We start from the raw sequence: 23,186 nt of genomic DNA, 5'->3' as shown, positions 1-23,186 counted from the left end.
CCCACACCAGGGTGCAGACACACTCGGCGGTGAGACAAGGGCGCACACATCTATGGACTGCAGGGCACACCGCCTCCGGGGCACACCCACCACGGCCGCCCTGTGCCGGAGAAAGGCCTCCTCCGGGATCGACTCCCGCCCCCCGCCACCACCACCCCCTCCACCCACCCCGGATTCCTTCCCAGCGAAATGTTTCCCTACTTGGCCTGCCAGGTCTCTGGGGAAAAGGGCCTCAGAAATGCGGCAGGAGCCACTTGGGGGCAAAGTTGGAACGGCCTGTTCCCGGCCTGTTCCCTGCCGGCGAATTCCCTAAGCGAAAAACTATTTGCGGCGAGAGAGGCCGGGTGGCCGGCGAGCCCCCCGGCCGCCTCCCCTCGCGTCCCCTCCCCGCGCCGCCGCCGCCGCCTCCCCGCGGCCCTCGGGCGGCCTCGGGCAGGCGGCGCCGCTGCCCAGCGGCCCGGAGCCGCGCTGGCCGGCGAGCCTCGCCGCTTATCTGCGCTGTTTGGGCCCGGCGAGGCTTGGGAAAGGCAGGCTTCTCCGTCCCCGCCGAGTCAACAGGCGGACCCCGGGCCGCCGGACTATTTCTGTCTTATCAGTGCAGGAATGCGGCAGCCGCGGCGGCTGGCGGGCGGCGGCGGCGGCGGCGGCGTGGGCCGTGGGCCGTCAGGGCAGCCCTGAAGGGGCCCCCTCCCCACTCCGCTCGAGTAGAAGTGTGAGAGAGCCCAGCAGGACTCAGAGGGGAGAGTTGGAGGAAAAAAAAAAAAAAGGCAGAAAAGGGAAAGAAAGAGCAAGAGAGAGAGAGAGAGAGAGTGAGAGGCGCCGCTGAGCCCACCCCGATGGCCGCGGACGAAGTTGCCGGAGGGGCGCGCAAAGCCACGAAAAGCAAACTTTTTGAGTTTCTGGTCCATGGGGTGGTGAGTGGGGGAAAAGTTAGCGGGGGAGGGCGAGCGAGCTGGCTCGGGCTGAATGGAGGGAAGGTCGGGAGGGGCCGGGAGGGGGCTCCCGCTCCCCCCACACCCCACCCCACCCCTCTAGCGGGAGCGCCGCGGCCCAGCGGGCCCGGCCCCAGCCCCGTGCCGGCGCGCCCCAGGGGCGCCCGAACACGTCGTCAGGCGGCTTGGCCGGGGATGGGTGCCCCGGGGCGGGGAAGACAGGCGTTTGCTTGGGTTCCTGTCAGGGGCTTGGGGGTAGAACTTGGGGACGGTCTCCCCCAAAGTGGGTGGGTGGGTGGGTCCCCTGTGGGGACAACCCGATGGGTTGTCTTCCCTTCTTTTCCTGGTGGGGCCCAGGTGCGACCCCTGCCCTGGGAGTCGGGGGTGGGAATTGGCATTGCTGTGCTGGGCTGCTTGTTCATCAGTTGGGACAGTGTCTTGGGAGCAAGGAGCAGGTGACCCTGGTGGCCCTGTGAGTGGGAAGCTCTGAGGCTGAACCACCTTTGCATCTGGGCTGAGGGCTCTGGGGCTCTACCCCTGGCCTCTGCCAATCCGGGCCAGAGAGAGGCCCTCTCTAGGGGCAGACCCCAGGTTAAGGGGTCTGAGGATCCTTTGGCAGCCTCCACCGCCAGAAGCTGATGTCCTTAACGCCTCAAAGGTGTGAAGGAAGAGCTGGAGTCAGGGACTAGAGGCCTGGAGACCAAAGGGGCAGGTTTAGAAGGCCCACCGGGAGCCTGAGCGAGCCCGGGGGGCCTGAGGGGGTGGGGACGGGTTGGAAGGGCTGTGGCATAGGAGAGGCAGAGGCTCCAGGACTTGGGACGGCCACCGGTGCTGAAGCCGGGCAGAAAGGAAGCAGTCAGGTTTACTATGGCCAAATTTGGTTGTAACCCCAAGGAAGGCACGTTCTCAGTAAGAGAGGCCAGAGCCCCTAGAATGTTGGCCCTTCGGGCAGGTCACCCATCCCTGCTGGCCAGCACAGCCTTCTAGGGGCTCTGGAGGCCTCCCTCTTGGGGTCTCCTTAGCAGATCAGTGAGTACCACCAGCCTCGTTAAATGGGAGAGCAGCTGATGAGGAAAGGGGCTTTCCCAAAGCAGCCTGTCCTCCAGGCCCATGGGTCTCTGGACTAACTTCCAAGGGGTCCCCATGTTGGTTAGCCTCATGACCAGCCCTGATCTTGCTGCCTGGGGTGTCCCAATAAAAGGCCCATCTAGGAGTGAGAGTCTGTACACGTGGATTTTTTTTTTTTTTTAACTCAACTCAGTGCTTCAGTTCTTGGGTGGCCTGAGCCCCACTCCCAGTGCCCTGTCTGTGCTGGCGGGGAATGGCGGGCCTGGGCTCCATTCTGGGCCACCACCCTGGAGGTGTGAGTGACAGGGTCAGGTGGGGCGGGGGAGGCAGACACATGGACAGGCAGGTCTCACTGCCGAGGCGGCGATGGGCAGAGACAGCTGGCTGGCTGGGGGTTAGGGTTAGACACAGCACAGGGCAGGAGGGACCGGGGGAGGGGGGGGACAGTGCGAGGAGATTCACTAGGCTCAGGGGCAGGGCGCCTCCCTGTTCTGGGGAGCAGCTGCACCCCTGGGGTGGAGTGGGTGGTGCTCAGACAGTATAACAGGGGCACGGGGTCTGCAACCGTGGCTCCCTGATCTCCCTCCTGCTCTCCTGGCCCCTGTCCACATCCTGGCCACCCTCCGATTGACAGCCCCTTGGGCCCTCCCCAGCCCCTCTTCTGGAATGGGATAAGTGAGGTTTTACGAGTCTGTGGGACACTTCACTCGATGCACTGGGTTGTCATCTATATTCCGGCTGAGCGCCCAGGTAGCGGCAAGGGCACACACCTGCCTCACCTGCCTCCCTGTGGCCCCCTGGGAACCCAGACTTCTGACCTCACTGGGGTAGGGTGGGGAGTAGTTGTAGTCTGTAGGATGGGGCCATCTCTGGTGATTCAGGCAGACAGGAAGGGAGAGATAGATATAAGAGAAAATGTCCATCCTTTTGACCTACCCAAGCCCTCTGGACCACCCATCACCAGTTAAGCCTCATAGCCCCCCCTGAATGGGAGAATCCTGGTGAGGTCTGACCTCAGCCCCTCAAGCTGCTTCTAGCCGTACCTCCAAGCCTTCACCTTGAGAGTAAATTATGCGGGTGGGCTAATTCAGCCAAGCCCCTGACGGTAGAGGCTGGGAATCAGAGCAAGGGGGCGGGGATTGGGACCGAGGGGTCAAAAGAAGGTGCCCAGAGAGGAAAGTGGGTTGAAGGCAGGGAAGGCAGGACCGCCCTGGAAATGGACTGGGAAGCAGGCAAACGGGAAGGCAGGCGGCAGAAGTCCGGAGCAAGAGAGCCCAGCCCTGAACTAAACGAAAGCAGCAGAGAGCACAAACCCCGGGCCCCTCAGGAAAGGGCCTTGCACGACCTTGGCTAGGTTGCCTCTCTCCTTGAGCCGCGGTTGCCTCATCCGTCAAGTGGGGATAGAAGGCCCCCTCAGTCCGTCTTGCAGAGGAGCGTGTGGATAGGAGCATCCTTTGAAAAGGTTGAAAGGCGCCATTAATATTCATCTTCGCGGCACCTTCCGCAAATCCGAGGCTGGCGATGCCCTGTGCAGTTAGTTGCCTGGCTTCAGTTAGCTTCCTGCAGCGAGACGCAAAGCCACCCCCCCCCCCCCGCCCCCTCCGCCAAAGCCGCGCGGTTCCGGCGCCCCCGCCCCTCCCCACCCCTCCCAGCCCCATCGGCATCGCGCCGTCGGCAGCAGGGTCACGGGCCGGGGGTCTCGGGGTTCGGGGGGGGAGACGCAGCTCCGCGCGCCTGGAGCCCGGAGCCCTGGTTCTGACCGCCGGGCGCCTGTGTCTGCTTCACGCCCCCCCCCATCCCCCTCCCTAGCGCCCCGGGATGCCGTCTGGAGCCCGGATGCCCCACCAGGGGGCGCCCATGGGCCCCCCGGGCTCCCCGTACATGGGCAGCCCCGCCGTGCGACCCGGCCTGGCCCCCGCGGGCATGGAGCCCGCCCGCAAGCGAGCAGCGCCCCCGCCCGGCCAGAGCCAGGCCCAGAGCCAGGGCCAGCCGGTGCCCACCGCCCCCGCGCGGAGCCGCAGGTAAGCGGGGGTGGGGGGTGGGGGGGCGGTGACCAGAGCGGAGGGGGCGGACGCGGGACCCACAGGGACGGGGTGGGAAGCCCGGGCAAAGAGGGGTCAGCAGGGAGCAGGCGTCCCGGGTGGGATGCTTTCCCAGGAGGTGGGCTGAGGGGGCACTGGCCCGGTTCCTTTGTGTGCCCACACGGTGGAGACAGGCGGTGACCGTCGCGTCCTTCTCCTTGTCACCTGCTCTGTCCCTCTCTGCACCCCAGTCCCCTGGTTCTCGGGGGATGGAGGCGGGGCTGTGGCACCAGGGCTCAGGGCCGAGCTTTAGACTGCGTTTCCTAGCGCGGTTGTCCAGTGCACCTTCCTCAGAAGCACCCCTGGCTTGACTCCTCGAAAGCCCCACTCCGAATCTTCTTAATCTGAATCCCTGGCCAGTGGCGGGAGAGCCTGGGATTTGCCCCATGGGTGGGCAGTCTCTGCCCCCTGGCGCTCTCTGGTGATTCTTAGGCACTCAAATGTTGAGGAGTTGCCATGGTCTGTCTTCTGGATTGGGTCTGCCCCCAAGCCACCAAGGGCCAGCCTGTTTCCTTGTCTGAGCCAGCCGGTGGCACCCCCAAAAGCCCCTGCTGGTGCCTGGCAAGGAAGATACCCCTGTGGGTTTCACTGTTTAGCCAAACACACATGCTTCCTTTTGCACACCAGATGGAGTCCTATAAAAGGTGCAATATGGATTTTACCTCATTATTAAATATTTTTTTTACATGTCAAGGAAAATTCACCATTTATAGGAAGCCCATGAGGAATTCTTTCCAAAGTGAGTCATTCTTTTGTAGAGTTCCTGATTTATCTTGTATTACTGGAGAGTTTCACAGAGAGAGTTTCTTCAAAACAAATCAGCCCTTTAGTGAAACCTGCTTGTCTAGCCTTGAATAGATTTTTGGCCAGGGATGGGGGCAGTGGTTGAGACCACCACATGGGGGCAGTATGCAGCCATTCCCTAGGCTGGGTTCTACTTGCCAAGGGTTTTCTGGGGTTGCTTCTGGGAGTCGGAACCAGCTAGTGGATCCAGCAGAGTCCAAGTCCCAGCTGCTACCCCAGGTCCAGCCCACCAGCCACACCCAAGAGGGGAACATCCGTACCCACTCTCTCTGGATACCTGTGGGTGTGTCCCTGGGCCCTGCTGGCAGGTCCAAGGGCATGAGCACCCCCTGCCCATCAGGGTCCCCTTCCTAGCCCAGGGTGGCTGGGGTGCTGGTCCTCACTAGCTTCACACCATCACTTCCTGCTCCTGGGATGGGGCAAGGGGGTCGGCTCCCCTCCCCACCAGCTCAGCCACCTTGGGCTGTGTGCCCCTTCTCAGAGGAGGGAAAAAAAAGTCCTCACAATGTATCCCCCAACTCTGTCCTTGCCGCTGCCCAGCTTTCCCCAAACGTTTCTGCAGTGCCTCTGCTCCGAGCCCCTTCCAAGTCTAATTTCTCTGGCCCTGGGGATGTGGCGGGGCAGAAAAGGGGCTCCCAGGCCGGAGAAAGGACAGAGTCACCTCCGCTCCCTGTGAGAGGACAGAGCCACACACAGCCGGCGGCGTAGCCCCTCGGTCGGGCAGATGAGCGGGCTGTGGGAACCCCAGCCAGGCGGGCTGAGATGTCGGGATAATTTAGCAGGTGGCCTCGTTACTCCCAGATCTGTCGCCATGGTAACCTGGTTTTTTCTTTAAAAAATGTACAGTGCCAAGAGGAGGAAGATGGCTGACAAAATCCTCCCTCAAAGGGTGAGTGCCTTTCACAGCAGCCCCCAGCCCACCCCACCCCCAACCCTTTCCTGCTCCGCCCTCCTCTCCCCTCCTCCCCACCACCAACACCCCGGGCCACCTCCCCTCCCCGCTCAGGAGCAGCGCTTCAACATCATAGTCACTTTCACTTTTTTTGTTTAAAAAGCTAATTAAGAAATGAGGCTCCCCCAGGGCCAGAAGGACGGAGTGGGGCAGAGGGGAGAAGCAGAGCCAGAGAGGGTAGGATCCTGGGTCTGGGTAGGGGGCGCAGATTGAATTCCAGCGGTCTATAGAGACATAAAGGCAGGGGACAAAGGGGCTGAGAGCTCGGGGACCGCAGGCTGGCAGAGGAGCGAAGGGAACAGAAGCTGGCCGGAATGCCCCGCAGCGTAAGGGGACCCAGGCCCAGCTGGGTCCAGAGGACAGCTGAGACCCCAGCTGGAGCAGAACATCTGGGTGAGGTGTCACTGTAGGCCCAAGCTGCGACGTCTCCTGTCTCAGGGACCCCAGGGGCCCCTGACCACTCACAGACGCCCCCGGGAACCCAGAGGCTGTGTGACCGGGGAAAGGATAGGATGAGCAGGTGAAACCCTAAGCGCTTGCTGGCCTCCGTGGCTGCTCCGGCCTCCCCTAGTGATGAAACGCATGGATCTCCGTAGCGGTTTTCATCCCTGTAACATCCAGACCTTCATGGCTGGATTCAGAGGTCCCGTCTGCACTGTCCAAGTTACCTGCCCTGAATGTGGCCAGCTCCCTGCCCGCCACACTCGCACACTCCTGGGGCCACGTGACACCCGCACGTTCCAACCTGCAAGATTGGCTGAGCCCCTGGTTCCCTGCCTCGCTTCCTCCCCGCTTCCAGATCCGGGAGCTGGTCCCAGAGTCCCAGGCTTATATGGACCTCCTGGCGTTTGAGAGGAAACTGGATCAGACCATTATGAGGAAGCGGGTGGACATCCAGGAGGCTCTGAAGCGGCCCATGAAGGTGCCCTGGCTTGGGGGCGGGGTGAGGGTGCCAAGTCCTAGTCCCTGAATGGGAGAAGCTGGGGCTGGCCCCCTGGGGACTGGCTCTGTATGACACTCTTTATCTCTACAGCAAAAGCGCAAGCTGCGTCTTTATATCTCCAATACTTTTAACCCTGCAAAGCCCGATGCCGAGGATTCTGACGGCAGCATTGCCTCCTGGGAGCTGCGGGTGGAGGGGAAGCTCCTGGATGACGTACGTCCTGGCCCAGGTCTCTCCAGGTGTCCTGGGGTGGGTATGGGGCTGAGCTGAGGCCGGTACTGGACGTGTGCACCGAGGACTGGGGAAGTCAGCCCTGGCTGCGGGAGGGTGGTCCAGAGAGACGTGCCCAGGCCTACTTCTGACTGTGTGGCCCTACCCGGCCAGCCCCCACCCGCTCCCAACTCACTCTGCCCCCGTGGGCCCTGTTCCGCGCCCACGGTCCATGCCTCTCCCACAGCCCAGCAAGCAGAAGCGCAAGTTCTCTTCCTTTTTCAAGAGCTTGGTCATTGAGCTGGACAAAGACCTTTATGGCCCTGACAACCACCTCGTGGAGGTAAGAAAGACCCGGACCCCTCCTGCCCTTGAACCGGCCACAGACCACAGTCCTGAAGAACCTAGAATGCAGTCCTGTTAGTGGTGCAGACTTGGATCAGGGACCCCCTTCTCCAGCCCCCCAGTCCTGCACCCAGAGCTCCGAGGCCCCACCAGCTCAGACGGGCCTATGAGGTGACTCAGCTCCTACCCCTGGACAGTGGCACCGGACACCCACCACTCAGGAGACGGATGGGTTCCAGGTGAAGAGGCCAGGGGACCTGAGTGTACGTTGTACGCTGCTCCTCATGCTGGACTACCAGGTATGTGCCCTCACCCCCAGACACTGCCCCGCCCAGCATCCCGCCTCCTGTACCCTTCTCCTGGCTGGGGTGGGCCTTGGCTTGCAAGCTGTTATGCCCTGAGAGACCCCGTTCTCCCCTCCACCCTGCCTGCTCCAGAAGCTTGTTTCCAAGGAGCCCAGGCCCTGCAGCCCCTGAGTTCTGAGCCCCTCCCGCTCTCTTTTTGTCTCATTTTCTCACGGCCTCCTTGGCCCAGCCTCCCCAGTTCAAACTGGATCCCCGCCTGGCCCGGCTGCTAGGATTGCACACCCAGAGCCGCTCGGCCATTGTCCAGGCCCTGTGGCAATACGTGAAGACCAACCGGCTGCAGGACTCCCATGACAAGGAATACATCAACGGCGACAAGTATTTCCAGCAGGTACCCTCTCCCCTGAGCCTGGGGCCATGGGGAGGGGAAAGGCCTCTGCTCAGGAACGCCACCCTGCCTCCTTGACTCCATCGGGAATGATCTCAGAGCCGGAGACCCGGCTTCCCATCTGGGCTCTGCCACGACACCACCCTGTGCTGCAGCCTGCCTGTCTCAGCCCCCCCACCCCCGAGGTGAGGCAGGTCGGGAACCCCAGAAAGCTAGTGGCTCTGGGGAACATGTTCTTGGCACCTGGAGCTAGGGCCCCCAGGTTTTGGCCCTGGGTCCAGACGCCGGGTCCATCACTTAGCTGTTTGCAGCCTTGTTCCTTATCTTCACCACACCTGTCCCGTCTCACCCGCTGGGCAGTTAGGAGAATCAAACTGCTGTGGAAGTGATTCTGCCAAACTAGAGGTTATTATTAATATAACTTTAAAATAAATACGACAGGTAGACTTGAGTAGTGAAAACAACAGTCGATGTTTATTGAGCACTCACCGCATGCCAGGCGCTGCTTCAGGCACTTCGTGTATAACTGACGCATTTAATTCTAACAAGCCCCCTGAGATCGGTGCCCCTGCCTTCGGCTCCCAGAGACGGAGAGACCGAGGCCGAGGTGTGAAGTTGAGCGGCTCGGGGTTGCACCGTGAGCGGTGGAAGCAGGCCTCAGGCCCAGGGCTGGCCTCCCCCGTGAGAGGTGGCTGCTTGGGGGGCCTTTTGAGAACGGAGGCTCTTCTGAGTGCAGAGCAGGGAACCTCTTCTCTCCTACTGCAGATTTTTGACTGTCCCCGGCTGAAGTTTTCTGAGATTCCCCAGCGCCTCACAGCCCTTCTGCTGCCCCCTGACCCGATTGTCATCAACCATGTCATCAGGTGAGGCCCCCCCAACCCTGCTCCTCAGAGCTGGGAGTCACTGTGGTGGTCCCGCCCCCCCGTCCCTCCCTCTGCCCACCCCCCGCATCAGGCCTTGGGGGCCCTTGGCCTCCGTCGGGGCAGCACGTACGCCAAGGGCTGGCCTTCCCTGGCAGCGTGGACCCGTCGGACCAGAAGAAGACAGCGTGCTACGACATTGACGTGGAGGTGGAGGAGCCCCTGAAGGGACAGATGAGCAGCTTCCTGCTGTCCACGGCCAACCAGCAGGAGATCAGCGCTCTGGACAGTAAGGTGGGGCTGGAGCCTGGCGCTGCAACACGACGGTGACCCGACGGTGACACATGCGCAGACACAGCAGGACGAGGACATGGGAGAGGACGGGGAGGGGCCCTGCCCTTGGGACGTGGAGCTCTGCCCACGCCCCCTTCTTGGGGACTGCCCTTCCAGGGGACAGCGGCGAGCCCCCCACCACGCCCCCTCCCCGCTTCTCCCACCTCAGCCTGGCCAGGTGAGAGCACGTGTCTTTCTACCTGCAGATCCATGAGACGATTGAGTCCATCAACCAGCTCAAGATCCAGAGGGACTTCATGCTGAGCTTCTCCAGAGACCCCAAGGGCTACATCCAGGACCTCCTCCGCTCCCAGAGTCGGGACCTCAAGGTGAAGGGGGCCTCGGGGGGCGCTGGGTAGGAGACAAGCATGCCGGGGAGACAGTGAATGTCGTGCGGGGGTGTCCAGGCTCAGGATGACCCTGCTGCTCCCTCCCAGGTGATGACAGACGTGGCGGGCAACCCAGAGGAGGAGCGCCGGGCTGAGTTCTACCACCAGCCTTGGTCCCAGGAGGCCGTCAGCCGATACTTCTACTGCAAGGTGTGAGCCCACCCCCACCCCGAGCGCCCTCGGCTCCCCGCTCACCCCCAGAGAAACCCCCACCCTCCCCCTCGCCGCGTGGGACCGTCCCTGCTCCCAGATGCTCCTCCAGGCGGGTGGGGCCTGTCCTGTCACTCACCAGCATCTGGTCACCTGCGCCTGCTCTCCTTTCCTTACAGATCCAGCAGCGCAGGCAGGAGCTGGAGCAGTCGCTGGTTGTACGCAACACCTAGGCGCGCTGGGGAATCGTGCCGCTGAGGGCCCCCCGGCCCATCCCCTGGGGCCTGGCTGTCACTCCCGATGCCTTGTGGGCGAGGCAGGGGCTGGATTAAAGGTCATTTACCTGATAACAGCCGTGTGGTCATTGGCAACTAGGGAGGGAGGAGGATTGGGGGGGCCGGGGAAAGGGCAGTGGGTTCCTCCGGGAAGCTCCCCACCCCCTCCCTCAGAGTCTCCTTACTCCCATTTTTCCTAGACCTAAAAACAGTTTGGCAGAAGACACTTTTAATAACATTTTCTTATTAAAAAAAAAAAAACACAGCGGCGAAATCTCCCATCTGTCCGTGCATCTTGCCTGCCTCCCGGGGCGGGGGCCGGCAGGGGCTGTGTGTGGAGGTGCGGGGCCCGAGCACGCTAGGTGCTGTTGGCCTGCTCCTGCTCGAACAGGGCCATGGCCAGCTGCGCGCGGCCCCCCAGCCCCTCCAGGTTGCTGAGGCGGCACCGGTGGTAGAGTTCCTCGCTGAGCCGAGGGCTGCAGTCCCGCAGGGAGAACTTCTGCACCAGCCCTGGCTCCACGGCCCGGAAAAGGTGGAGCCCTGAGAACCGGAGGAAAACATCCATCACCTCCAGCCCCTCCAGGGCTTCCTCCTCTTCCTGGCCTGCCAGGTCGGCGGCCAGCCGGGCTCGGGCAGCCAGGTAGTCCGCGTTGTAGAAGCAGCCCTCTGCTGAAGCCTGCCGGTCAAACCTGCCCCCTCCAGCAGCCCCCCGGGCAGGGTCTGCACCCGGAGGGGATGGGGGGTCGGGGCCAGCCCCTGGGGGTGGTCTCTGTGGTGCCAGGGCAGGGTTGAACTCCTGGAAGTGGACCGGGAAGAAGGCCTGCCAGCCGGAGATGGCGTTCATGCGGCAGCGGTTGAGGACCTCGGGCCCCGGCCTGGTCCACACGGTGGCGAGGAAGAAGAGCGTGTCCACGGGGTGCTTCTTGGAGACCACGTCCATGAGCCGCACCTGGGAAGGTGCCTCCGCTCGTACGGCGAGCCAGGCCAGCCTCATCCCGGGGTATCGTCGTTCCAGTTCGGCCGCTGCCGCCTTCACCCCGACGAACGGGTCTGGGGCCCCTCGGCCCCCTTCCCGCGGCCCGTAGACCAGCAACAGGGTGAGTAAGGCGTGCTCTCGGGGCTCCAGGACCCCGGCCGCAAAGGCCTCCAGGAACGCGGGGGCTGCGGCAGCCTCGGCAGCCTGCAGCGGCAGCACCAGCTGCACACGCGTGGCCTCGGTGACGTAGGGCATGGGCAGGATCTCCACGCGGCTCAGCGGCCGCAGCAGGCTGACCCTGCGTGCCAGCGCCCGCCGGTGCCCCCGCTGCGTCACGGCCTCCAGCAGCAGGTCCAGCGTGTACTCCATGCCACGTGCCGGGTCGAAGCGCCGGTAGCCGTTGAGCAGCCGCTGCTTCTGGAAGCGCAGGCGGGGTTGGTAGCGCCGGTTCAGCTGCTCCAGGGCCGTCTCCACGGCATCGCCCACGTCTGCCCTGCTCGCCCCTTGCAGGGGGCACTTGGGGGCCCCGTCCACGCAGGAGAAGGTGTGCTGCTCTGTGAAGTAGTCCCAGCCCAGCACCTCAAAACGAGAGTGCGGCGTGAAGGGGGCCGGGAGCCCAAGGGGCCAGCTCAGCCCCGCCTCCCCCTCGGGGGTCAGCGCAGTCAGGTTCCGGATCTGAGCCTAGGGCGGGAGGGACGCCCTGTTAGTGCCTGGCAAGGGAGTCGGGACCCCAGGTCGCTCCAGCGTCCTGGGTTCTGAGGTCCGTCCTGACTCCATCAACACTCAGTGAGGCCTGGCGCTGAACGGCCTGTATTTAACAGCCTGTATGGGGCACACAGACCCACCATCCGCACACAGCTGCTGTGGGGAGGAGGATGGGGTGGGCAGAGTGCCACTGTGGAGGGCAGGGGACCCTGACGTCTGGGGCTCCGCGGACTTTCTCTTCCTCACTCACAGGACTCACGCTCTGTTCACAGAAGGAGACCTTTGTTTTCACCTGGATCCCACCTCGGACAACCCCCTGCCATCAACTAGAGCATTCTTCTACCTTCTGCCCTTGGGCGTTTTAAGGACAGTGCTAGAAGTCCAGGGACTGCGGGGTTTCGGCGAGGCATTACTGGAGAGGAGAGAAACCCTTCTGGTGCCAAGCCTGCTCCTCAGAGCTCTCCTGCAGATCCTCTCAAGTGAACCCACATCATGCCAGGAGCTTTCACCCAGAGCACCCCGAGCCCCTTCTCCCTGGGGTGCTTTTCACTGAGGTTTGGTCGGTACAGTCAGCCTCCTTCTGCCTTGCCCGGCCTCCCCTCTTGCTCATCTGTGAGCCCGGACATCTGAAGCACCCTCTGACCTGCAACCATGGGCCCCCGGCTCACCTGCAGCTGTTCTATTTCGCTGTAGGCCCGCTCCAGCTCCAGAGCACTGAAGCGCTTGTGGAGCCGGTACATGAGGGTTCCCTCGGAGACAGGATGCACCGCGAAGGCACTCAGGAAAGCTAAGCTTCTCTCCGTCTCAGGGTCCCTATTTTTGGCCAGTTCAAACGAGCGATACTGCTGCCCCTGGAGGACCATGAAACCAATCAGTGCCACACAGGGAGGAACTGCCTGGCCCAACCACCCTTGACCGCCCTTGGCGCTCACGCCTGTGACTGCCACTGCTGCTGAGGCGGCAGGAAGGGCATAGGAGCTCATTCTGGGGTCCCCTCAACCTTCGCCTTACTCTCACCGGATTCTGGAAAAGAGAGCGCTTGCTAGGCAGCTAGGATGACCTCGTCTCCCAAAGAATCCTGCTGTTTCTCAAAAGAATGAAAGCCGAGCCAGCAGAGATGTCCAGGACTCCGGTGGAGGAGGAGGGCCCCTCTGGGATTGTCCCCTCTTCTTCAACCAACAGGGAGGCTCCTGGGCCACCCTCCTCCTCCAGGAGAGTGGTCCCCTCAAGGGCACTCCCAGGTCACTGGAGACGGTGCAGGTGTTGGGAGGAGGGCAAGGGGCCAGACGGGGGGAGACTGGTGAGGAAGGGGCACCTTTCAGGCTTGCTCAGGTCCCTGACAAGACGCCACTTTTGACGGTTCCAGGGATCTAAGGCTGCCAGAGGTGGGCAAGGGAGAGCGAGAGGGGCGATTGGGGCTGAGGAGGGCACAACGACCACCCCAGGAGCTTCGGGGAAACAGCTGGCAGCCCCCCCAGCCTTGAGACCAGCTGCTGGTCTCTGCTAATTTGTCAGGGATGAGGACTAACTTGAAAGTGCCTTCACCTGGTGTTGCGAGACACAGCCGATGCCCAGAGAGTCAATGAGGCAGCGGCCAAGCCACTCGTCAGGTCGGGCACTGAGAATGTCTCCGCGGCAGCCATCCAGATGTGGCCGCAGCCGAAGCAGGAGGCTCCGTGACAACAGGTAGCCAAAGCCCCCATGGCAGTACCGGGCCTGCTCGCCAGCGCCGATGAACTCCTCTGCCCGGCCCAGGTACAGGTCCTGGTTGATGCTGAGGTGGCCGGCCAGGGCCGCCAGGCGGGGGGCCTGCACGTACGTGTCATCCTGCATGATGAAGAACCAGTCGTAGTCGGCCCCGAAGTGCGTGTGAAGATGGCGCAGCGTCTCAGACATGAGCCAGGCTGGCCGTTCGTCCCCGTGAGATACCACCTGCATCCCTGCTGGGGTCCGGGCCCCTCGCTGCCCAGTGAAGTAGAGCAACCGGGGGAAGTGGTGGGCCACCGTACGGTTCACAGCCACAGCCAGGGTGGACAGCGTGGCCCGGGAGGTCAGGACAGCCACCAGCAACCGCTCACGAGAGCCCAGCTCCGTCTGGATGTACCGAGTCCTGCGGGGAGACCAGTGTGCCAGGGTCAACTCCCTAATCTTTAGGAACCCAGCATGTCCAGCGTATACCTCCCCCGGGGAATTAGTGAGTTGGGGATGAGACGAGAAGGGGGAGACCTCCTCATCAACACTAATGAGCTACTGGTGAGAGCGTCTACTGAGTAGCTGACACTGGAACTGATCTCGGGGAGAGGTGGACCCAGAATGGATTAGATGGATTAGATGCAACTCCTGCCCTGCTGAAGAACATCCAACCACTAACTTAACACCAATGGGTGAGGCTTTCTCAGGCCTGAGGAGGAGGAAAAAAAACTGGAACCATGATGGTAAATAAGGCAGAGAACTGCTTCAGGGAGGCTAACGATGATTACCAGTGACCATAGATAGGATGTGGAGGCAAGGACTCGGAGCAACCCTGAAGTGGGGTGTGGGGATGATGCACACACGTGCACGTTAACTCACCTGAGCACCTTCTTGTAGGGCTTGTTGGGATCCCTATAGTAGGGGACAATCCGGGGTTTGAAGTCTTCGTCGCTTTGGTCAAGCTGAGTTCTTGAGTCTAGACTCTGTGGCCCTCCGGCTTCCCCCACAGCCTCTAAGCAGGGATCGTCCCCCTCCCCCTGGATCCAGGACACCCTCAAGAGGCTCAGGCTGCACCCCAGAGACAGCCCTAGGATGAGGGGCAGTGCTGGTCGCAGCAGAGCCAACACTGAGCTCAGCCGCATGGCGGTGGGCCCTGCCATGTGTGTGCCCCGGAGGGCACAGCCTCAGGGATCAATCAGTGACCAATGGACTCTTTCAACAAGGGAGCCTGGGGCCAGTGAGGTCAATGAGAGAACAAGGTTGTGTTTGCTTCTGGGCCCAGGATCCCCAAGAAACTCCTGCCTTGTCTTCCGCTGTCAAGGTGCTGGTTCTAACCCACAGTCCAAATGGCAGTAAATGTTAGAATCAATTTCACCCACCAACAGTGGGGTCCTCTAGTCCAGAAGAGAAAGAAGCAAGACTCAGTCCTGCCAAACCCAACCCCCAAAGAAGGACTACATACATCTGGTGACACTATCTAAGCAGAGAGATGGCAGCAACTGATAAAGCTGGGGTTAGGGAAAAGCACATAGGCCATCAAAACACCAGCACCCAGCTAGAAGAACCTAACTCCACAGGCCTTTCTCAAAGAGCATCTGGGAGGGGCATACATCTCACTCACTCACTGAAGGGGCTGCCGACCCCTGGGAAGTCAGAGATGGAGCCCAGGCCTTCCTACTCTCTTCACCCGCGTTAAGGAAACACTTGGGCCAGAGGAACCCCTCCTCCCGGCAGTCAGGAGCGGTCAGGAGCCACTGGCACCGCGCACAGACGTTCTGCCCCACCTAATGAGGTGGAGGGATGTGGTGACTCAGCACGGAGGACAGCCTCAGAGGAGCACAAAAGCTGATGGAGCTGCTGGGCAGGGCATTCTTCTCTGAAACCCCGGTGCTGAGAGCCCGAGGCTGCCCACCATCCTCCAAGAAGAGACCAGGCCGGTGACAAGCCACTCCGGCTGTTGTCAAGAGCGATTCGGTGGCTGCCTTTTCCCAAGGCCCCAGGCACCCGAAGCAAAGCGAGAGGACAAGAAGCTGGAGCGGGCGGACGGATGCTCGGGTGTCAAGCCCGGCAACTCCCCGCCCCACGTCTCTCTCTCAGCCGTTACAGACCAGCTTCAGGCCTAAGAAAGGAGGCCCAGAGCGAGCTTGAGCCGTTCTTCTCGCAGCAGAAATAAGAACTGGTTGCGTCACGGGCTGTCAGAGGAAGAGAGGGCAGGGAGGCTCCGTTCGAGCGACGCGGGGAGAGGAGGGCAAAGACCCCGCTCTCAGGTTCGACTGGGCGGCGGACACCCAGGGGACACGCCGGGGGCCCGCCGAAGAGGGGCGGGGGGGCTTGATCCGGGCCGGGGGCGACGGCGGGCCGATAGTAAGGGGCGGCCGCCGGCCGGGGTATGGCCGGTCCCGGGGAGCTCCGGGGGGCGAGGACGTGGAGCTGGGACCGGAGCTGGGGTCGCTCCTATGGAGCGACGCCCCCTTGCAGGGTTGTGGGGAAGGACGCGAAGGGGAGAACAGACCCCAGAGCTCCGCCGAAGCGCCGGCTCCGCCACCGCAGCCGCTGCCACCTCACAGCCCGGCCCACTCGTTCCTTTTCCGCTCGCTGTCAGTCCCCGTCTCTATGGTGACCGCATCCGGCCGCTCGCTCCGCCTTTGCGCTCTCTATGGTCGTCCCGCCCCAACTCGGCGCCGCCTGCGGGCCGGGGTAGGTGACTTGCTCATCCCCCCCACCCTCCGCCCTCCTCCGCCCTCCTCCGCCCTCCTCCGCCCGGAGCCGGCGCGCGTTCCGCGGCCCCTAATGCGAGGGGACCAAGCCTGAATCCGAAGATGACCCAGATCTTCAACCTCGACTCCCTTCTACCCTAGGAAAAAACTCTTCTCCCCTTCGATGAGCGCGTTTCTACCTCCTTGGGCTACTGCTCCCAGCGGGCTTCCGGAACCCCGTTACCTACTCAAGTTATTTCAGCAATGTTTGTTGTTTGCCTTCTAAGTTCCAGACCCATGGTCGATGAGGTGGGCATGGTCCCTGCCCTCAGTTGGAGACGGGTATTAAACACACATTGACAAAAAATAAAAATAAACATTTAAGTTTAGGTCGAAATTACAAACTGTCCGAAGTACCATGCAGAAAAGTAAAGACTCCAGTGGAGAAGTGTGGCAGGAAGAATTAGACTGAGGATTTGGGAATGCTGCGATCGAAAATTCAGTACGTTACCCGGGCAGAAAGAGGAAGCCCGGAAAGAGGAAGACTGGCCCAAGAACTGGGAAGCCAAAGCAGCTAAGGCTGCTGAGTGAGGGGACAACAGGTTAACGGAGGCTGGAAGGCAGGTGGGCCTTCAAGCAACTATGGTGGGTTCCCACCCAGGATGGCACATTTCTAGGGGGCAATTTGGAAATGCAGGAAGGCAGCTTTGTTGTCAAAGAATTGAGGAGAGAATGCTACATGTACATTGCAAGATTGTTTCGCATTAGAATAGTTTTACACAGCTTTCAAATGTCCTACAAAGATTCATTTTAGAGGGGGAAAAATGGTTAAAATCAACTACTTTTTGAGTCTGTGTTTTATATGTAACAATTAAGTAATTTTGCAGGGTTGTAATGTGTGCTGAATTTTCAAAGAATGTAACTATATTGTAAATGGAAAGAAGCCTGTACTTCAGTTTTGTCCCTTGATTGTACTTGTTACCATTTTGTAACAAGTGAGTGACTAATGATGTTTTCCAGCACAGGGAAGTAACTTTTCTTGTGAAGGATTTCCTTTTCTTTCTTCTGTTATCATTACACTGTAATTTTTTGAAATTTATGTGTGTAGTTAGGTTGTCACAAACGAACTTTATTTCAGAAGAGGAAAAGAGGTGTTACTTGAAAAGTTCCTCATTAAAAGAGAACATTGGGGCTGGTAGAGTCAGGAACGGTTCTAGGAGGCACGTGGGATGGAACACAGCAGCCGGGTTCCCCTTCACTGTGTTTTGGTCTTACGCTCAGATTGACTGCAATTTGGTCTCCCCTCAGCAACTGGCACAGGGTAGGTGGTAAATGGTTTTTAGGCTCCAGACCAGCATTGTCCATTAGAAATACAATGTGAGCCGTATATGTAAACTTTAAATATTCTGGGGCTATGGGAAATAGATGGGGAAACAGTGGAAACAGTGTCAGACTTTATTTTTCTGGGCTCCAAAATCACTACAGATGGTGACTGCAGCCATGAAATTAAAAGACGCTTACTCCTTGGAAGGAAAGTTATGACCAACCTAGATAGCATATTCAAAAGCAGAGACATTACTTTGCCAACAAAGGTCCGTCTAGTCAAGGCTATGGTTTTTCCTATGGTCATGTATGAATGTGAGAGTCGAACTATGAAGAAGGCTGAGTGCCGAAGAATTGATGCTTTTGAACTGTGGTGTTGGAGAAGACTCTTGAGAGTCCCTTGGACTGCAAGGAGATCCAACCAGTCCATTCTGAAGGAGATCAGCCCTGGGATTTCTTTGGAAGGAATGATGCTAAAGCTGAAACTCCAGTACTTTGGCCACCTCATGCGAAGAGTTGACTCATTGGAAAAGACTCTGATGCTGGGAGGGATTGGGGGCAGGAGGAGAAGGGGACGACAGAGGATGAGATGGCTGGATGGCATCACTGACTCGATGGACATGGGTCTGAGTGAACTCCTGGAGTTGGTGATGGACAGGGAGGCCTGGCGTGTTGCGATTCATGGGGTTGCAAAGAGTCGGCCACGACTGAGTGACTGATCTGATCTGATCTGATGCTGTTTAGTTGCTCAGTCATATCCGACTCTTCATAGCTCCTTGGACTGTAGCCCATTAGGTTCCTCTGTCCATGGACTTTCCCAGGCAAGAATACTGGAGTGGGTTGCCATTTCCTACTAAGAGTGGGATTACTGGATCATCTGGCAACTGTATTTTTAGTTTTTTAAGGAACCTCCGTACTGTTCTCCATAGGAGCTGCAATGGTTTACATTCCTACCAATACTGTAGGAGGGTTCTCTTTTTTCCACACCCCCTCCAGAGTTTAATTATTTGTAGATTTTTTTGATGATGGCCATTCTGACAGGTGTGAAGTGATACCTCACATTGTATCATTTCTCTAATAATTAGTGATGTTAAACTTTTCATGTGGCCACATTTCTTTTTTTAAAAAAGCAAAGAAACAGGTGAAATTAATATATTAAATATATCCCAAATATTAACATTTGACCACGTTGTTGTTCAGTTGCTCAGTCATGTCCAACTCTTTGAGACTCCATGGACTGCAGCACGCCACACTTCCCTGTCCTTCACCATCTCCTGGAGCCCACTCAAACTCATGTCCATTGAGTCAGTGATGCCATCCAACCATCTCGTCTTCTTGTCCCCTTCTCCTCCTGCCCTCATTCTTTCCCAGCATCAGGGTCTTTTCCAGTGAGTCAGCTCTTGGCATCAGGTGGCCAAAGTATTGGAGCTTCAGCATCAGTCTCTCCAATGAATATTTAGGATTGATTTCCTTTAGGATTGACTGGTTTGATCTCCTTTCTGTCCAAGGGACTCTCAACAGTCTTTTCCAATGCCACAATTTGAAGGCATCAAGTCTTTGGCACTCAGCCTTCTTTATGGTCCAACTCTCACATCCATACATGACTACTGGAAAAACCATAGCTTTGATTAGACAGACCTTTGTCAGCAAAGTAATGTCTTTGCTTTTTAATATGCTGTCTAGGTTGGTCATAGCTTTTCTTCCAAGGAGAAGAAATTTCATGGCTGCAGTCACCATCTGCAGTGGTTTTGGAGCCCAAGAAAATAGTCTCTCACTGTTTCCATTGTTTCCCTATCTATTTGCCATGAAGTGATGGGACTGGATACCATGACCATAGTTTTTTGAATGTTGAGTTTTAAGCCAGCTTTTTCACTCTCCTCTTTCACTTTCATCAAGAGAGAGGCTCATTAGTTCCTCTTTGCTTTCTGACATAAGGGTGGTGTCATCTGCATATCTGAGATTATTGATATTTCTCCCATCCGCCTTGATTCCTGCTTGTGTTTCACCCAGTCTAGCATTTCCCATGATATACTCTGCATATAGAGTAATCAATATAAAAATTGAGATATTTTAATCTTTTTCCTATCCACATGCAATCTTCAAAATCACCCCCACCTCATGCATATTTCACACTTACAGCATATTGCAGTTCAGACCAGCCACATTTCAAGGGCTCCATAGCCACACCTGGCTAGAGGCTACCACATTGAACAGCAAAGTTCGAGACCTTTCTCAGTTACTAGGTTTCTAGGTAACTCGGGGTGAAACATTTCCTCCCTTGGGTCTCAGTTTCTTTGTATTTTAAATGAAGAGGCTGGATGCTGCTTCCTGTTCCAGCACTGACCTTCGGTGATCTTCATATTTAGCCAGGCCTTTTCTCCTCTGATCTCTCTCCCTCTTATTTCCCCATTTCTTTTCCCTTCAAATCCTAAAAGATGATGCTGTTTAAGTGCTGCACTCAATATGCCAGCAAATTTGGAAAACTCAGCAGAGGTCACAGGACTGGAAAAGGTCAGTTTTGATTCCAATCCCAAAGAAAGGCAATGCCAGACAATGTTCAAACTGCTGCACAATTGCACTCATCTCACACGCTAGCAAAGTAATGCTCAAAATTCTCCAAGCCAGGCTTCAATAGTATGTGAACCGAGAACTTCCAGATGTTCAACTGGATTTAGAAAAAGCAGAGGTACCAGAGATCAAACTGCCAATATCCATTGGATCATCAAAAAAGCAAGAGAGTTCCAGAAAAACATCTACTTATGCTTTATTTACTACACCAAAGCCTTTGACTGTGTGGATCACAACAAACTGTGGAAAATTCCTAAAGAGGTGGGAATACCAGACCATCTTACCTGCTTCTTAAGAAATCTGTATGCAGGTCAAGAAGCAACAGTTAGAACTGGACATGGAACAACGGACTGATTCCAAACTGGGAAAAGAGTACGTCAAGGCTGTATATTGTCACCCTGCTTATTTAACTTATATGCAGTGTACATCATGTTAAATGCTGGACTGGATGAAGCGTAAGTAAAAAGGAACTAAAGAGCCTCTCTCTTGATGATAGTGAAAGAGGAGAGTGAGAAAATTGGCTTAAAACTCAACATTCAAAAAACTATGGTCATGGTATCCAGTCCCATCACTTCATGGCAAATAGATGGGGAAACAATGGAAACAGAGACTTTATTTTCTTGGGCTCCAAAACCACTGCAGATGGTGACTGCAGCCATGAAATTTCTTCTCCTTGGAAGAAAAGCTATGACCAACCTAGACAGCATATTAAAAAGCAAAGACATTACTTTGCTGACAAAGGTCTGTCTAATCAAAGCTATGGTTTTTCCAGTAGTCATGTATGGATGTGAGAGTTGGACCATAAAGAAGGCTGAGTGCCAAAGACTTGATGCCTTCAAATTGTGGCATTGGAAAAGACTGTTGAGAGTCCCTTGGACAGAAAGGAGATCAAACCAGTCAATCCTAAAGGAAATCAATCCTAAATATTCATTGGAGAGACTGATGCTGAAGCTCCAATACTTTGGCCACCTGATGCCAAGAGCTGACTCACTGGAAAAGACCCTGATGCTGGGAAAGAATGAGGGCAGGAGGAGAAGGGAACAACAGAGGACGACATGTTTGCATGTTGGACACGACTGAGTGACTGAACGGAACTGAACTTTCCCTTCATGCCCAGGTCTGTCCCCTGCAAGAGACCTAAACCCTGGATGAAAATGGCAGAACTTCTACCTTTTCTAGGCCAGTCTATTTACTGTGGAGACTTTACCCAGCAACTGTTAATTTATGGGTAATCATGGATGTGATTGGTTGGTCTGCAGGTAGATTTAGAGAAGTAACTCATTAGTCCTTGCCATCCCAAGTCACTTTACATAGCTGGAGTGGTTCCCAGTACCAGAAGAGTTGAGCTTCAAACACTGGTACTGTTTCCTACCAGCAGCGTTATTTTTTAAATAGTTCTGTGCCTTTATTTCCGATCTGTAAAATTGTATTTATACCCACTTTAGAGTCTGTTGGGGGAATTAAATTTGATGGCATAAATGAAGGAGTATAATTATGTTAGTTCTCTGTAACCTGAAACCTGCCTGTAACCAGGCATTTTATTGAGGCTGGGAGAGGCAGGCATATTGTAGACCTCCCAGGAGGCTAGGTGTTTGCATGAGTAATTTTATGTGAACCACAATCATATACAACTTCCTTGTTTCATAAAGAAGGGCACTGCAAGCAGTGAACTATTGTCTGTATATCTCTACCTAGAACAATGTTTGGCTTGTATGGCACTTATTACCTACATGTCATCATCTGTTTCCTTTTTAAATTTTTCATCTTGTCGGTAGAGTTGTGAGTTAAGTTTTATTTGGGGGCCTAAAGAGGACTATAGCCCAGGAGACAACCTCTCAGATAGCTCTGAGAAACTACTCTGAAAAAGTAGGAGAGGTGAGTATATATATATGACTGGTGGCTGGTGGAAGTGGTGGAGGGAGGGGTATGTGCAGTCAAACACACATTTTGGCAGAAGGTTGTTCCTAGCCACAAAGAGCCCATGTCTCCACTTTTTTAGACATGAGAAGATGCAAGAAATTGGGCTCATAAAATCTTCCCCAGAAAATATCTGAAGGTCTGTTTTGTCAATTTTCCCCAGAGCACAGAGTGCCTCATTCCTGATCTCTGTCCTGAACTCTTTTCAAGGTGTGTGGACGCTCCATGACTGCAGTAGCTAGTGACCTCATCGTTCTAAAACCAGATGGTGAGCAATAACTTTTAGTTGGCATTCTTAACTGTGAGCTCCGTGAGACCAGGGAAAGACGTACCACCACTGCAACTCTAGTATCTAGCTATGAGTCACACGTTGGTGAGTTAGTCTAGGAAAAGGCATGCTTAGAGGCCAAGAGGTGTGAAATGGCATGGCTTACCTCAGAAATGCAAGTAATTAGATTCTACTGGAGCATCAAGTTTGAGAAGGAAAACTAATTCTATGAGGAAGTGAAGTGAGCTCACTTTTTTTTAAAGGGTCGGGGGCTCTACTTTCGGATCAGGTGCTTCGCTTAAGCCGAGGAGCAAACTGAGATTTGCAGTTTTCAGTGCCGGAAATAACAGCTTCCTCTGCTCCCCCTAGCCGTGTCCCTGTGGGAGGCATTACTGATCAGAAACCTGGAGAAGTATTTGATAGACTACAGATTTAGGATTTGCTTACTGCAGGCTATGAGAAGCCCGTGAGGGGTTTTAAAACTATGAAAAGTAACGAGGGGGAAGGAAGAAAGAAAAAAAAAAAAAAAACTAACGGGCAAGTGACGTTATTAAAGGTAAACTCCGAAGTCTTGATTTTCACTTCAGGGCTCTTCCCATCAAACTTACGGAACTTGGATGGAAACTTAACAAGTTCTGCAGTGGATGGGCAGAGCAGCGACGATTCAGGAACAACGCTCGGCACCGTCTAAAGTTTGGTTATCACTGGACCAGCCTCTAAAGCTTCGGTTTCACGGAACGAGGACGCCTTTCCTTCTCGGAGGGATAATTCTGTTCTTCGCATCCTCTTGGAAGCGATGAGCGTTTTCCCGGCCCTCTCTCACAGGTCGGCTCACCTTTCCTTCTCCTCCTCCTCCCCGTCCCGCCCCCCGCCATTGTTTCGACCCATTGCAGCCTGACGCCTGCTGGGAAGTGTAGTAGCTCGCCCTGCTGTCTGAGCCGGTTTGGCGACCCTGATGAAGCCGGTAGTTCCGCATAACCCCTCAGCTATTCCAGAGGCAGGGGAG

The 23,186-nt window shown here is 56.8% G+C and overlaps 2 protein-coding genes and 1 long non-coding RNA gene across 5 annotated transcripts in view; 2 read left to right on the top strand and 1 right to left on the bottom strand.

The window, feature by feature from the left end:
• The window catches only part of SMARCD3 (SWI/SNF related, matrix associated, actin dependent regulator of chromatin, subfamily d, member 3), a 31,747-nt gene extending 21,641 nt beyond the window's left edge, over positions 1-10,106 (top strand). Inside the window, exons 1-13 of one of the 2 annotated variants that reach the window (XM_055591291.1) lie at positions 279-914; positions 3,810-4,021; positions 5,732-5,774; positions 6,637-6,759; positions 6,871-6,993; positions 7,238-7,333; positions 7,533-7,634; positions 7,870-8,031; positions 8,794-8,891; positions 9,047-9,182; positions 9,428-9,550; positions 9,659-9,760; positions 9,940-10,106. In XM_055591291.1, the coding sequence (XP_055447266.1) occupies positions 837-914; positions 3,810-4,021; positions 5,732-5,774; positions 6,637-6,759; positions 6,871-6,993; positions 7,238-7,333; positions 7,533-7,634; positions 7,870-8,031; positions 8,794-8,891; positions 9,047-9,182; positions 9,428-9,550; positions 9,659-9,760; positions 9,940-9,993 (1,452 nt within the window). In that variant the 5' untranslated portion in view covers positions 279-836 and the 3' untranslated portion in view covers positions 9,994-10,106. Of the gene's footprint in view, positions 1-278; positions 915-3,809; positions 4,022-5,731; positions 5,775-6,636; positions 6,760-6,870; positions 6,994-7,237; positions 7,334-7,532; positions 7,635-7,869; positions 8,032-8,793; positions 8,892-9,046; positions 9,183-9,427; positions 9,551-9,658; positions 9,761-9,939 lie in introns of those variants that run through there. The other variant, XM_055591292.1, reaches the window with a different exon arrangement.
• Positions 10,107-10,215: 109 nt separating this feature from the next.
• CHPF2 (chondroitin polymerizing factor 2) lies at positions 10,216-15,996 on the bottom strand. 2 transcript variants are annotated; one of them, XM_055591289.1, is made up of 5 exons: positions 14,288-15,996; positions 13,649-13,826; positions 13,262-13,543; positions 12,385-12,567; positions 10,216-11,692 (listed from the first exon to the last, which is right to left on the bottom strand). In XM_055591289.1, exons 1-5 carry the CDS (start codon positions 14,566-14,568, stop codon positions 10,394-10,396), a joined length of 2,223 nt encoding a protein of 740 aa, XP_055447264.1. In that variant the 5' UTR covers positions 14,569-15,996; the 3' UTR covers positions 10,216-10,393. The 2 variants fall into 2 exon arrangements, with proteins under 2 accessions (XP_055447264.1, XP_055447263.1); XM_055591288.1 differs by having other exon boundaries at positions 13,262-13,826.
• LOC129659676 (uncharacterized) lies at positions 15,607-23,058 on the top strand. The gene is made up of 3 exons (XR_008718175.1): positions 15,607-15,675; positions 22,123-22,180; positions 22,768-23,058. It is a non-coding gene; the product is annotated as an uncharacterized LOC129659676 (long non-coding RNA).
• Positions 23,059-23,186: the final 128 nt, after the last annotated feature.

Source organism: Bubalus kerabau, chromosome 8 (assembly GCF_029407905.1).
Source record: "Bubalus kerabau isolate K-KA32 ecotype Philippines breed swamp buffalo chromosome 8, PCC_UOA_SB_1v2, whole genome shotgun sequence".
NCBI classification, from domain to species: domain Eukaryota; kingdom Metazoa; phylum Chordata; class Mammalia; order Artiodactyla; family Bovidae; genus Bubalus; species Bubalus kerabau.
The sequence above is the reverse complement of the archived record's forward strand: the minus strand, read 5'-3'. Positions and strand labels throughout refer to the sequence as shown.